General features: G+C 49.5%; 1 protein-coding gene and 1 long non-coding RNA gene across 2 annotated transcripts in view; one reads left to right on the plus strand and one right to left on the minus strand.

Moving 5' to 3' along the window:
* Positions 1-229: 229 nt before the first annotated feature.
* SIX3 (SIX homeobox 3) lies at positions 230-6,701 on the minus strand. The gene is made up of 2 exons (XM_079971402.1): positions 5,308-6,701; positions 230-1,868 (listed from the first exon to the last, which is right to left on the minus strand). Exons 1-2 carry the CDS (start codon positions 6,132-6,134, stop codon positions 1,676-1,678), a joined length of 1,020 nt encoding a protein of 339 aa, XP_079827528.1. The 5' UTR covers positions 6,135-6,701; the 3' UTR covers positions 230-1,675.
* Positions 6,702-10,725: 4,024 nt separating this feature from the next.
* The window catches only part of LOC307212058, a 36,848-nt gene continuing 33,667 nt past the window's right edge, over positions 10,726-13,906 (plus strand). Inside the window, exon 1 of the long non-coding RNA XR_013836782.1 lies at positions 10,726-10,894. This is a non-coding gene — a long non-coding RNA (uncharacterized lncRNA). The remainder of the gene's footprint in view (positions 10,895-13,906) is intronic.

Genomic DNA, 13,906 nt, shown 5'->3' on the forward strand with positions numbered 1-13,906 from the left:
CACGCAGTAAGGGAAACAGTGGTATAAGTGTCCTACGTGGAGTTTTAGAAGAGACCCCCAAAGCTGCTATTTAAATACTCAAAAATGCTTTTGCATAAGAGGAGGACAGTGGCACTCTAAGCCTCGTTTCGTCTACCGTTGAGATCCCTTTTGAAAACCTAGTCCATCACCTCTTGACAACTAAGTTTGTGCAAGGAACTCAAGTCAGGGAAAATGTTTTTCTTTAAAAAAAAAAAAAGAGGAGGAGGAGGAGGAAGAAGAAGAAGAAGACGGAGGAGGGGGAAAAGAGAGAGAAGAAGAAAGGGAAAGAAAGAAAGAAAGAAAGAAAGAAAGAAAGAAAGAAAGAAAGAAAGAAGGCAAAGAGACAGAGAGAAGAAAAGTCAAAGAGAAGAGCAAATATAATATACAAGCAATTTTCTACACATATATTACAAACTGGGGGGAATGACCGCATCATTAAGATATACATAATTCATATAAAATTTTGAAATAAAAATAAAAATCTGTTACAGTCATAACTATTCTTTTTCCACATTTATAACCAGTACCCACACAGGCAGTGACAGACGTGAAGAAAAAAAGGTGCTTACGAAGAAAATGATTGTCTGTTGAACAAAAGAATAAAAATTCTTAAAAAATAAAAATAAAATAAAAACAACGACGGAGGGGGAAGAAAAGGAGGAGGCGGAGCAGGAGAGGGGGGGATGCATCTAGATTAGACCATCGCTTGGACTTTGAGGGGGGGGGGTTGGGATTACAGATCCAGAGAGACAAAGATTGATAAAAACCCAACAAAAAAGGCGATAAACATTTGTTATTTCCCTCTTCAAAGAGTTCCTTTAAACGTTTTTCTTTTTAAAAAGCATCTCTCTCTCTCTCTTTGTACAAATTTGATCGGAGTTTTCCTCCCGTCCCACACCCCAGTCTTTTTTTTCCTTTTTGTTCATTTATTATAGAGAATAGCATATCCCCCCCTCCCTTTTCCCCAGATACAAATTGAATCATCGTCATGCAAAATGGGTGAGATGCTGTCCATGGGAAAGCGCGAACAATAAAATCAAAACGAGGAAAAGAAAAGTAGAGCTGGAACGTGCTTTCGTCCTACAAAGAATACAAATGTCACCTTTCTTTCTTCCTTTCGCCATAATAATATTTATAATAGCAAAGTATGAGCATTAGCATTATTTCCCCCCCCCTCCAGAATCAGCAACTGTCCAAGTTGTGGTTTGCTCCTTTATGTTTTTATTTTTTTATTTTTTTTTTGCCTAAGTGGATGGTTTGTTTCTTATTTCAATCATTTGCTTGGTAAAGGTTTGGGTTTTTAAGTCCTTTTTTTTTAAAACAACAACAACAACTCTTTTAAAGGTCTTTTTGTAATTTTCTCTCTCGTTGTTTCGCTGCTCTGCCTACGAGTGTTCTGAAAGCGGCTCGTTGTTGCTTTCTTTCCTCGGAGGCCGGGGCAGTTCGGAGAGGGGGGCGGCTGCTCTCGCTCGCTCGGGGTAGGTAGGTGGGTTGGTGGAGAAAGGGGGGGGTTATTTTTGCCTTTTTTCCTGATTGGTTTATCATCATCATTATCATTATCTATTTATTTCCTCCTTTAAGGGTTTGTTTGTTTTTTCTCCTTTTTTTATTTGTTATTTTTTTTTTGTATTCTGTTTTGTTTTTTGTTCCGTTATCATACATCACATTCTGAGTCGCTGGAGGTTACCGAGAGGATGGACGTGCCCGTCTCGGCTCGTTCCGTCAGGCTGGAGACGCTTGTGGTGGGGCTGGCCGCCGTGGACGGAGACTCCGCCGAGCTGTGGGTAGGGCAGCCCGGTTCTGACAAGGACCGCATGCCGCTCTGTCCGATCGCCTGGTGCTGGAGCCTGCAGGACGCGGGGTTGGGGGTTGGGGGTTGGTGGGGAGACAAAGGAAGAGCACACAGATCCTTGCTCAGAAAGGAAAGCCACACAGAAAGGGAAAGAGGCGAGACTCCCCGAAAACGCGGCCCTCGAACGCAGCAATCCAGGCGCGTAAAAGCGCATGGCTAGGGAGGGGACCCGGATCCCAAAGGCGCTTGACAAGAGGGCGCAACAATCCGGATCTATCCGGAGACACCTTCCCTTTTTCTCCAGCAAACCCTTCCCTCAAACAACCGCTTAGCCTGCTTCATCGAGAATCCTTCCTTCCCTCTCTCTCTCTTTTCTTTCGGCCTGATCTCAGGCCAGCCACGGGGCCCGCTGCCGCCTTCTCTTTGCTGCCCAGCGCGGCGCTGCAAGCCAGCTTCCTGCCTGCAATGGCCCTCTCCCTCCGCAAAAAGTGTTTCAAATCAAAGGAGAGGGGGTGGGGGGGTTGTTGGGGGAGAGAGAGAGAGTTAAAAGCAAGCAAAGGGACTTCGGAGAGAAAAGGTCGCTTCAAAGCACAGAGTAAAAGAAACGCTGTAATTATATTTTTAAAAAGAGCGGGGTGGAGAAGACAGAGGGTTTGCGTAGGAAAGCAATTGGCACATCCAGAAATGCACACAGAGAGAGAGACGCCAAGGCAGGCACATAAACGCACAAACGGGCCGCTATAGTGTTGGTTTGCAAAATATTAGTCCGTTTCAAGCTAACGCTCCCCTTACTCACACTATCTCTATCCCTGTGGCCGGTTTCACTTGCGAGGAGCGGCCATCTGTGGGCCTCGATCTAACCTCTAGCGCATTTGCCGCCGCCGCCGCCCCCATTGAGTGACAGTCCAGCCCTAACAACAAACGTGGACAGTCACAAACGGTGGTCTGTAGAAGCAAAGGGTGGCGCCTTCCCAGATAGCCCCCGTGAATCACTTAAATAAATGCGTACCTATATACAAACATACATACTCACTTGCAACACTTAAAAAAAAAAACCATAAAATAAACAAGCACCCAAACCAAGTGAGGACACTGTTTTGTGGGGAGAGGGTGTCCGGAGAGCAGCATTTCCCAAGTCATCTGCCTGCTCAGTCTTCTCTCTCTTACACACACACACACACACACACACACACACACACACACGTGTATTTTCCAGCAATGCATTTATAGTTTTATTTATTTATTGCTTTTGTTGGGGCCGACGGCCGAATTCTCAGACTGCCTTTGGAAACATACAGACCGCCAAGAGACAAAGGAATCTCGGCCGCTGCTCTTTATAACAGTCAACAACTAAGTGGATTTCTATAGGGTGGGTGGCTGGGGAAACCAAGCCCAGCGAAAAAACAATCTGCAACCGCAGCAGAATATTCTGAATACTAACACACAAGGCGCTGGACGGTTATGAACTCTTGAGCCGTTCAGATCAAGAGAGCTGGGGGTGGGGGGCGCTGAGTACACTGAGAAGTTGATTGCACACCCCCAAAGGCCAGTGCATTTTTTTAAAAAAAGTGTAGGATCAGAGGCAAAAGAAAACAGCCAACAAATAAACAAAACAAACATTGTGCCGAGCCCTGAAATCCTTTGTAAAATGTTTTGAAAGACAGCCTTCGGGCAACTGGATCCTGTAAGATTTCAATCCCCCTTTTCACCTCCGCAGTGAAGTGATTTTAAATATATTACATATTTAAATTGCGTTTCTGCACTTTTTATTTCCATACTATTTACTTATTTCCCCCCCCCCTCCACCGCTGCCTTACAGTTCCTAGTCACCTACTGACAACTCGGTGAGTCAACCCAAACCTTTAGCAACTTTCCGGCTTCTCTGTTATGAGTGGATCTATTCTCCCTCCATTGATGAAGCTGAAAGGTGGTTTTTTATTTTATTTTTATGCTTTCTTGCTTCCCCCTCAACCCCCTGCTCTACATTTCAGATTAAACTTTACCAAAATATACATTGCTATATAAACTGGGAAAGTCCAATTGGAAGAGGTAAAGTGCCACCCTTTGTTTATATTTTCTGCATTGTTTCATGGGACCCTTAAAATTATTTGTGATCTTATTTATTTTCAAAGCTATTATTTAAACCCCAACATTCTTAAAGCCACGTTGAGCAATAAGGAATGGCAAAAAGATTCTGCGTGGCACACCGACACAATAAAATCACGCCTGCTCACACAAACCCCTGCATATTTATTTACATACTCATAAACATGCATAACTCAAACTAATGACATCCGGAAACAGAGATAGGAGAGGGCGGATAGCTTAAAAAAATGCTTTCCCTTCATTTTATTTTTATTTCCGCACCCCCACCCTCTCGCCTGTCTTCCTTTCGGTAAATGAATTTGTTTTGGTTTTTTATATAATTAATAAGAACAATAGAGGAACAGCTGCCTTCTTTTCTCTCTGTGGAAGAACGCTTCGCATTATTATGTTTGTTTAAACTGTTTATAGCTTGGGCGGAGGGGAGAAAAGTTAAGTTGCCAAATACAGCTTTCACGGCACAAATAAAAAAAAAAAATACATCTAATCCGCACCCCTTCTGCATTTCGCTGCGAGGAGTTGTCCCTGTTGTTATTGTTGATGTAGCAATAACAATCATGGCGGTAAAAATAATAGGCAATCTATGAACAAAAAGAAAGAGGACGTGCGAAAAGGAGAATGAAATTTTTAATTAAATTAAGAGCTCCATCCAGAGCTAAGAGGGTTTACACCCATTCTTCTCACTTGGTTCCACTGGGTGTGGGGACTCGGCTGCAGATAAAGTCCCTTTATTTTGTGGTTTTTGGATCCCTAGTTAGAGTAGGCACACACGCGCACGCATACACACACACAGAGACATACATTCTGCGTTCAGAAAACTGCAAAGCATTTTACTGAGAGACGGGCTGTCCTATTTAGAACTGTGAAGGAGAGGGATGGAGTTTGGAAAGAATGTGAAACTTTGAACGGGTGGCGGAATCGAGTTGCTTCTGTTGAGCAGCCCATTCGGGAAGGGGAAGCGAGCCCTGTCTTTGGCTGTGTGAGGAGCATAGTCCCCTTGATAGCTCCCAGGTGGGGAGGGAACCCTCTAAGGGCCTCGTTTTGCTTTTTAACAGAGCCCACTGACTTCCTTATCCCTGCTGTTGAAGCCAGCGAGCCCTCTAGGACAAGATTTAAGGTCCCCCATATCACACGCACACACACGCAGAACTGAACCCAAAGGCGATTTTTCAAAGGGTCAAGGGTAGCCGCCCTTGCAAGGCGCTCTCACTCTTGGGAGACTTGCAGGAGGCGAGGCGTCCGATCTAGGCAAGGCTGGCCCCGCGTGGGATGGACATGGGTTTGTGTCCTGGCTGTGTGATCCCCGCACTCCCGCTGCCTACCCCCACCTTCAAGCCTCACCCCCCCCCCCCACACACACACACGCCCAGCTTCAGCCGGCTGGCACTGACCTGTTCTTGGCGGCGGCCGCCCGGTCTCTCTGCCTGCGGTTCTTGAACCAGTTGCCCACTTGCGTGGGGGTGAGGCCGGTGGCCTGCGCCAGTTCCCTTTTCTTGCTGGGGTTGGGATAGGGGTCCTGGAGGTACCACTCCCTCAGGAGGCTGCGAGTCCTCTCCTTGAAGCAGTGCGTCTTCTGCTCGCCGTCCCAGATGGTCCTGGGCAAGGGGAACTTCTTGCGCACGCGGTACTTGTCGACGGGGCCCAAAGGTCTCCCGCGGAGCTTCTCGGCTTCCTGGTAGTGCGCTTCCAGCCACATAGCCTGCAGCTTGCCGTGCGACTCCTTGGTGAACTTGTGGTTCTCCAGGATGTGGTAAAGGTCTCGAAAGTTGCCCGTGTGGAAGGCCACCACCGCCCGGGCGCGCAGGATGGATTCGTGCTTGTTGATCGCCTCGCATGCCCCCGGCGCTACCGGCAGCGACCACAAGAAGCGGCCCAGCCTCTCGATGTCGCCCGTCTCCTCCAGCGTCTCGCAGACGCTGGCCACTTGCTCCGGGGAGAAGTTGAGTGTGGGCAGCTGGAACATGGACAGTTCTTCCGGGGCTCCTCGAGAGGCGCCTCCTCCTCCGCCGCCGCCACCGGCGGATCCTCCGCTACAACCGGTGGCGGCACTGCCGCTGCCGCCGCTGCCACCGCCGCTGCCTCCTCCTCCTCCTCCAGGTCCGGAGCTGCTGCCACCGCTGGCCAGAAGGAGCGAGCGGTGGTGGTGGTGCGGGTCGCTGGGGAAGTTTGGCAGGAAGAAGTGGGTGGGATAGAGCTCTAGAGGGGACCTGAACACCATGGGACCCAGCCTGGCGGACGGGGAAGGGGGGTCGGAAAACGAGAGAGAGAAAGAGAGAGAGAGAGAGAGAAAGGAAAAGAGAGAGAAAGAGAGAGAGAGGAGCTGGATCAAAGCGAAAAGAAAGGAAGACAGGAAGACGGAGAAGGCGCAGAGAAAGAAGAAGAGGAAGAGGGGAGGGACAGGGGGATCACGCACCCCACGCGCATCCACACCCGCACCCGCACGCGCAGCCACATAGAGACCCTCATCCAAACGCACACACGCACTCAGCCGCGCGCGCGCACTCCCCCCTCTCTCTCATACAAACACCCTCACTCACTCCCACCACCTTTCACGCACACTCGCACACGGGCAGGCAGGCACCGGCTCGCTCGCTCACTCACTCACACGCACACGCGTGCCCAGGCGGGCGGGCAGGCAGGCATCCGCGCGCTGCTGCGGGCTCTCTCCACACACACACACCTCCCGACCCGGGCGCCGCTGCCGCCGCCGCCGCCGCCGAGGCGCAAAGCGATTCAGTGATTCGGCCGCGATCGCCCTAATGACAACAGCCTCATAATATCTCTCCTAAATCCACCGTGAGTGCAGCGCCGAAGCATTTTGTTTCGCTTTTCTATTGGCCCGCCGGGTGTCGTTGTGGCGTCGCCATGGCAGCGCCCTGCCAATCACTGTCAGGCCTGCCAATCATGGGGGACTACGTAAGAAAAAGGGCTCTTACCACGGCGCCCAAAGGCGAAGGGGAGGGGAGTTGGGAAGGAAGAAGCCAGCCAGCCAGCCGGGAGAAGGGGCGGGGGGGGGAGGGCCATCGGAGGAAAGCTTGTGTATGTGTGTTAATCTTTGCAACTCCTAATCTTAGCACTTCCACTTCTCTCGCTGCGTCTCTCGCCCCCCCCCCTTACAACACTCCCCACCATTCCATTCCCTAAATAAAAATGGTTTTTAAATAAATTCTTTGGTGGGAGGCGGATGCGCAAGGCAGTGCGCAGCGCCTCGTTTGAATGGGATCAGCAATTACACGCGGAATATGACCGCCGCCTTTCAGGAGAACCCCCCTTCGAGCTAAAGGAAGCGAGAGGAAAGCGGGGAGAAAGTAGAGAAAACGAAGAGACCTGGGCCAACCAGCCCGCCCTCAGCTCGGTCTTCGAGAGAACGGGCTCCGAACGGAGACCATTTACACATGATTTGCACGTAGTTGCGCTTCATTCTGCCTATCTGAGCACTAATAGCGCTGGGGAAGAAAAGCTAGATGAGATCATTAGGCCCATCCTCAGGCCGCTGACCCTGCCAGGAGCAGCATCTAAATGCAGGGGAGGCGCGGGGAGGGTGGGGTGGAGGGAGAAGGAGGAGAGGGTGAGCTTCCTATGTATTTCCTCTCTCCTTCTCCCTCTCTCTCCCCTGCCCTCCACCCCACCCCGCTCTGAGTTTCTGAGAGGCTGGCATCACAAGACAAAACTTTGCCAAACTCGTTTTCTCCCTTGGATCGCCGGGATCTGGTGCTGGGAGAGTCCCAAGAAGGAACCGCGGGAAACTGAGGCCGACGGGACTGAGTTCCAAATCCGGCTGCGAGCTCCCACGCGCCCTTCACCCGGGAGCAAACGCCCAACGCAGCCAGTGGAGCTCTGGCTTCCGAATGTGGCCACCACAGGCCACCCTCCGCAGTCTTGACGCGCGGGGCCACAGGAGGCTCCGATCAAGCCTCCTTTCTTTGTTTATTTGTTTGTTTGTTTGAGGATTGTGGCAGACATAATTAGGCTCTGGTGAATTCTTTTTCAGGGGCCGGGTGGGTGGGCTCGGATTGAAGCCCAGAACTTCCCCCAAACTGGTCCTCATTCCCTCCCCCGCGCGCCCCTGGACGCTGCTCACGGATTTTCTTCCCGCAGACCTTTCGCCCTGCCCAAGCGAGTTTCGTAAACCCACCGGGGATATTGCCCTGATATAATATCCTAAGGATTGGTTGCATCTCTTCGTAGGTTTCTCACCCGTCTCAATTCTTTCTTTCTTTTTTAAAGGTCGAAGAGTAATCAAAATATTCGGGGAGGGCGGAGTCTGGTGGAAACCCCATATTTACACCTATATCTATAGGTGAAAACAAATCGCTGCATGCTTATCTCTGGCCCTAAAGCTAAGCCGGCCTTTTCCGTCCAGCCGCCTGCCTCCATTTATCCTTTAGGTGCGTTCCTTTTAAGGCGATTTTAATCGGCATCTTGAGCTGGTAACTCCTTTTGTTTGGTAGCTGCGGCTATGGAAGTGTGATTTACAGAGATTTGTACGGGTCATGGATGTCTTTCCAGCCTTACTGTGTATATTTAGACAGGACTTTGGTTGGTGTTAAAAAGTGTATATTTTGAATGGGTTCACACACAGTAGCAAAACAATGCGGACATTGTCAAGGCATGTAGAACGCGTATTGAAACGCAGCATCCAGACTTTTCCTAATCTGCCCTCAATAAAGCTGAAATAATTATCCTAAGCCGTCTTTCTAGAAGAAGAAGGGGGGGGGGGGGGGGAGAATGATTGAGGAATTCAAAACTTTTTTAAAAAAACCCGGGGGGGGGGAGAAACTTTGCTCTGCATTCCGATGCAGATCTAGTAGTACGAGGGGAGGGCTAGGGGGGGGTGAGACATGGAGCCCAAACTCCTTGCAGACATCAATGGGAGCGGAGAGGGAAGAGGTGGGGGCAGATGTACAATTAAAATGGGGAAACATCGCGTGACTTGGCTTATTCGGGGGGATAATCATCATCATAATTCGCAATGCTGCAATGAGAGAGTGAGAGAGAGAGAGTCTTTAACCGGACTCCCAAACTGGTCGGGATCTTTTCACTGCGCAGCCCCCATGAAATAAATGCCAAGTGGCAGATGAATAGGTCCAGTTGGAATAGCTATTGGACTGGAAGATCCTGGCTGGATTATGTATTCATCACTTCTCTAGCAAACTGTCAACGGGGGTGTGCTACGTTGGTTCATATTCCTAATGAAAACAAGTCACCCTCTTAATTTTTAGTGATGTACTTAAACACTTCTGTTAACGTATTTGCCGGGAGGGGTGGGCTGGGGTGGGAGCTGAGGAATCCTTCCCTCGCCATCCTCAGTCCCTTGCCCCAGCTCAAATTTCAGCCCTACGCGGTCGGTTTTATGAAAGCCAGGAATTGCCCACCATCGTGTTCAGCAAAAAAAGAGGGAGGGAGTAGGGTTATACAGAGCACCTCATCATTACAAGCATTCTCTTATAGGTAAAGGATTATAGACAAGGGGGAGAAATGAGGTTAATGATTCGGGAAATGGAAAAGCGGGGCAAGACTTCTTTCTTCGCTCTGTTCGTCTTACACGATTAGGAAGAAAGCAGTTGGGGAGAAAAACTACCACTAGTCTCCAAACTGTACTTTCTTCCAACCCAGACGTTGCCTGCTCCCAAGAACCTTTCGTGCCCGTCCGTGTCTTTCAGCGGGACAGCTTCGTAACAGCTGGATCCTACACGTGTCTGCTCCGGAGTTAAGCCCCGTTGAGATCCACGGGCCTTCCTTCGGAGTAATCGGGCCTGGGCCTGGGCCGCCCTTCGAATCCTGCCTCTCTCGAGCAAAAGGTCTCCATACACTTTAAACGTGGGGTTCACGGATGGGTTTGACTTCGACTTAAGGCGTTTGGGGTTGCGGGGATAGAGATGGGGGACCCACACAGAAGTTGTATTTCTCTCTCCCGCTAACTTTCACCCAGCCCCTTCAGGCGCTTAATCGACAAACTATGGAAAAAAGACGGGGTTTATTACACTTCTCAGCTGAGCTCCGATTCTCTCCTAGCGCAGAAACATCCTGAAAAGAATAAATGCCCATATCTTTCTCTTGAGTCTTCACGAATCGGATGGAACAAGCTTCTGCCCTCCCTGGCTGATGCGTCCCACAAGCAGTGGGGGCTTCCTTTTCCCATACAAGGGACTAAGATGGATAAGGGGCAAAATATGAAAGGACATCTCAGCAGGTGGAAACAAGCCCGGGTCGTCGTCTTCTTCTGACTAAGACGTGTTGATTCTTAGCTCGGCCGTCCCCAAGGCGACTTTCTGCAGACAGCCCCGGACTTCTGTTTCTAACGCAGCGTCAGCCATCTCCCCAATGCCGACCCCAACCTCGTTTCTGGATACCGGTGCCTTTGTGGCCCCTGCTGAGGTTATCCTCCCCAAACACCCGAGCGCGCACACAAGCGCACCGACAAACTTTGGGCATTGTTACCGGGTATCGGGTGGGAGGGGGGGGCGGACAGCGAGGATAGGCTTTGCCCGAAGCAGGGCGACTGGAGCTCTCCATCTCCCCTCGCCTAAGCCTGTTAGGGACACATTCTCCTGTCCTTAAACGTACAAGCAGATAATTGTTGGCGCGCTATCTTTGTACGGAGGAGGCCAGGGTGTAAATGCCTTTTAATGACTGCAGCTGCTGGCTGAAAACTGTCAATGGAATTGGCGAACACAGAGCCCCCGGAAAAGAAAAAGAGAGAGAGAGGGGGGGGGGGGAGAGAGGCGCTTTTTTTCCTTTTCCTTTTTTTTTTTTGCAAGCAAACTGCTGAGCCTGAGAGCCGCTGGAGCCGGAGAGCGAGCGAGAGAGAGAGAGAGAGAGAGAGAAAGAGATAGACAGAAAGGAAGGAGGAGGAGGTGAAAAGAGAAAGAGTGATCGGAGGAAAGATCCCAGCAGCCGAGCCGTCCGCTCTTCCGCCTCTTCACCCGGGCCAAAGACAGCAAGCCATGCTGACCTTGAAAATCCTTTCCGGATCCTGTAAGTGGCGGTTTGTTTGGGGGGATGGTTGTGTTTTTCTTTTTGTTTTAATTCATACGTTCAGGTCCCACTGGAAAAGCTGCTGCTTTTTTTGCTTGTTCAGGGTTATGTTTTCTTTCTTTTTAAGGATCCATTCCCCCCCCCCCCCAGCATCTCACTTCCGTGACCCGATGGCTTAAGAACTCGGGGATAGAGTTCGATCCCCATCTTTGCTAAGGAGCCCGGGAGGGGAGGAGAAGGGAGGGAGGGAGGGAGGGGGAGAGAGAGAGAGAGGAGAGGAGAGAGGTCGTAGCGGGTACAACGCCTCTGCTCGCAGCCTGCTTGTCTTTTCTTCGACACGCTTTCTCCTTCCTTGGGGCTCTGCATTTATTTACCCGCTCCGCCCCAATCCCTTTCACCAAAGGGCATTTTGCACCCTCATTTTGAACAGGCTAAGAGGAATAGAAGTCAATTCCCCGGGAGAGATCAGTGGGGCTTGCTTCCCAAATAACGTGCTTTGGACAGGATGGCGGGGCGCGCTGAGTGGGGGGGGGGAGCCGTCTCTGACCGCTCTTCCACCTCATCACTCGTTTGGAAGGGGTTGTTTCAGCATTTAGATCCCGGAGACGATTTCCCCAGTGCTGGAACTAGCTGGAGCACCTAATTTGAGGGAAGCGGGTTCCCAAGTAATTGTCTTCCTCGGAAGTCAGTCCCTTTGAATTCAATGGGGCTTCCTTCCCGGTCGTCCAGGGTCTGGGGAGGAGGCGGCGCTCCTCTTGCGCGTGTTTGCTGTAAAATCCAGTCTCTTTTTGGGCAACTCGGTGGATGCCATCCCGCGCCACCGAGAGGCAAATCCCATTTGTGTGAATGGAGCGTGATACCATAAGTGCGGATCCTGAAAGCGTCATCTTAACACTTAGCATCTCCACCGCGCCTTGTCTTGGGACTCCAAGCTCCTTTGGTTCAAATGTAATAACTGAGGGGTGGTGGGGGTGTCTCTCCTTGTCTGCGAGATTGCTTTCTTTTGTGCTTCCCAGTTTATCCCTCTTTCCTGCAGCCCCCACCTTCCTTTAATCCTGATTCTGTCCGGAACGACCTACCAGGCGGGTCAGATTCTCTCCCCTTCTTTTATGTGTGTGTTCAGATTGTGTGCTAAAGTACAATTCTAGGCTTCCTCTGGAAATTAAAAAAGTGTTGGGAAGAACAGGGAAGAATTAAGAAAGGGAAACCGGAATAAAAGGAAAAGGAAAGGAGAACTCAGATCAGTCACAATTACACACACACCCCTAGACACAACAACAACAACAACAGGGTTTTCATTGAATTACTTAATAGCAAGCAGTGATTATGTCCTGGTACAATTATATCCTTAAAAAGAAGAAGGCTCCCTTCCCCATTTCAGAATAAATAAGAAACGAATACATATGTTAGACGTCCTCTTAAGTTTGACCCACTCGGCAGCTGTAATTCAATCCGGTTGATGTGAAGGGTGTGTTGTGCACGCGGGTGTAAAAACCGAAGGCAAAGGACTCTGGCAGGGGGGGGGGGCTGGTGGGGATAAGTTTGTATTAACTGGCTCAAAGCCACCTCCAAAGGTTCAAGGGGAAACTTTATATATATATATATATATATATATATATATTTATTTATTTATTTCAGTATTTCTTTTCTGCTGGTAATATCGACGTTAAGGCTGCAGCCTTAAACTCCTTTATCTAGTGGTTGAATCCAGCGAGGTTTTCTTCTAAGCAGACAAACGTGTAGGACTGTGCTATTCAGAGTGAAAAAGAAACCGAATTGGTTTCGGTTAGGAAGAATGCAAAACGTGTGTGTATGCCTAGTTTTGAAGCCAATAAATTCTGTGCGGAGGAAAAAGTTGTTCTTCTGTTAAAAGGAATAGTTGCGTTTCGAAAGCAGCCCTCTCCCTTGCAATGAGTTTGTTGCAGGAATTCAGAGCTCTCGTTTTCTAAAAGGTCTCTTTGGTCGCAAATCCTGTTTCTCTGACTCGAAAACGAACCCTCTCTCCTATAGTTTGTCCGGGTAGTTCTTTTTTCCAGTTCCTGACAAGGGCACTCTGATTCCAGGTGGAATGTCTTTTGCTTCAAGTCTTCCGATTTCTGCACTATTTTCAACCACCCACCCAACTTTCCCCCACGGGGACCTTGGGTTTGCTTGTCTGAAGGTTTGCACTTTTCCCCGGTTACTCGGGATCCCAAACAATTTATGCTTCGCAATAATTCACGCACATTTCAGAGGACTGTATCTCAAGTAACAATACCCCCTGATTAAATGCAGGTACTTAGAAATTCAGTCCCAAGTGACTAACAGTCAGGCGCTCAGACTGATCTTATGCAAACGAAGCTACTCCAAAGTAAGTGTTGATCCTTATTTACTTGTAATTACGCCCAGGTAAGTGTATATAAAATTGTAGACTTATCCGCACCCTATGGCTTCAATTTAGAGTTAGGAGCGGCCCAATTATTTCCGTGGAACTTAAACTGGCTTCAGGCTACAGTCCCATTATACGTGGGGGGGGGGGGAGAGCAGCATTTCTCTCAGTGGCACTTACTCCCGAGTAAACAATCCTTGGGATCGAGCTTCACCTGCCCACTGGGTTATGGCCCCATGTGTTTAGGATCAGAAAATGGTGTCCAGTCCTGCGGACAAAATCCTGATTGTGTAAACCCCACTGAGTACGGTGGAACTGATCTCCTAAGTCACTGTGTTTCAAACTGCAGCCATAACCTGGAAATCGTTTCCCTGCACGGTCTTGAATACCGTTAAATTTTGTTATTGAACATACACACACGCGTGCGTGCATATATCAGTGCAGGCGTAAACTTTAAAGAATAGTTACAGTTACTGGAAAACAGTACCTATTGCTTACTCCAAAGAAAACGTGCTTTAAGGATGCTATTGTTATACGCATCCTCGGTAGTAAATATCGCCAGGTACAGCGGGGCTCTACTTCTGAGTGGCTCCGGATCAGGCCGCACCAATCGGTGCAAGGGAGATCCTTAATCTAATTTAGAA

This window comes from Podarcis cretensis, assembly GCF_951804945.1.
Source record: "Podarcis cretensis genome assembly, chromosome: 3".
Classification (NCBI taxonomy): Eukaryota; Metazoa; Chordata; class Lepidosauria; order Squamata; family Lacertidae; genus Podarcis; species Podarcis cretensis.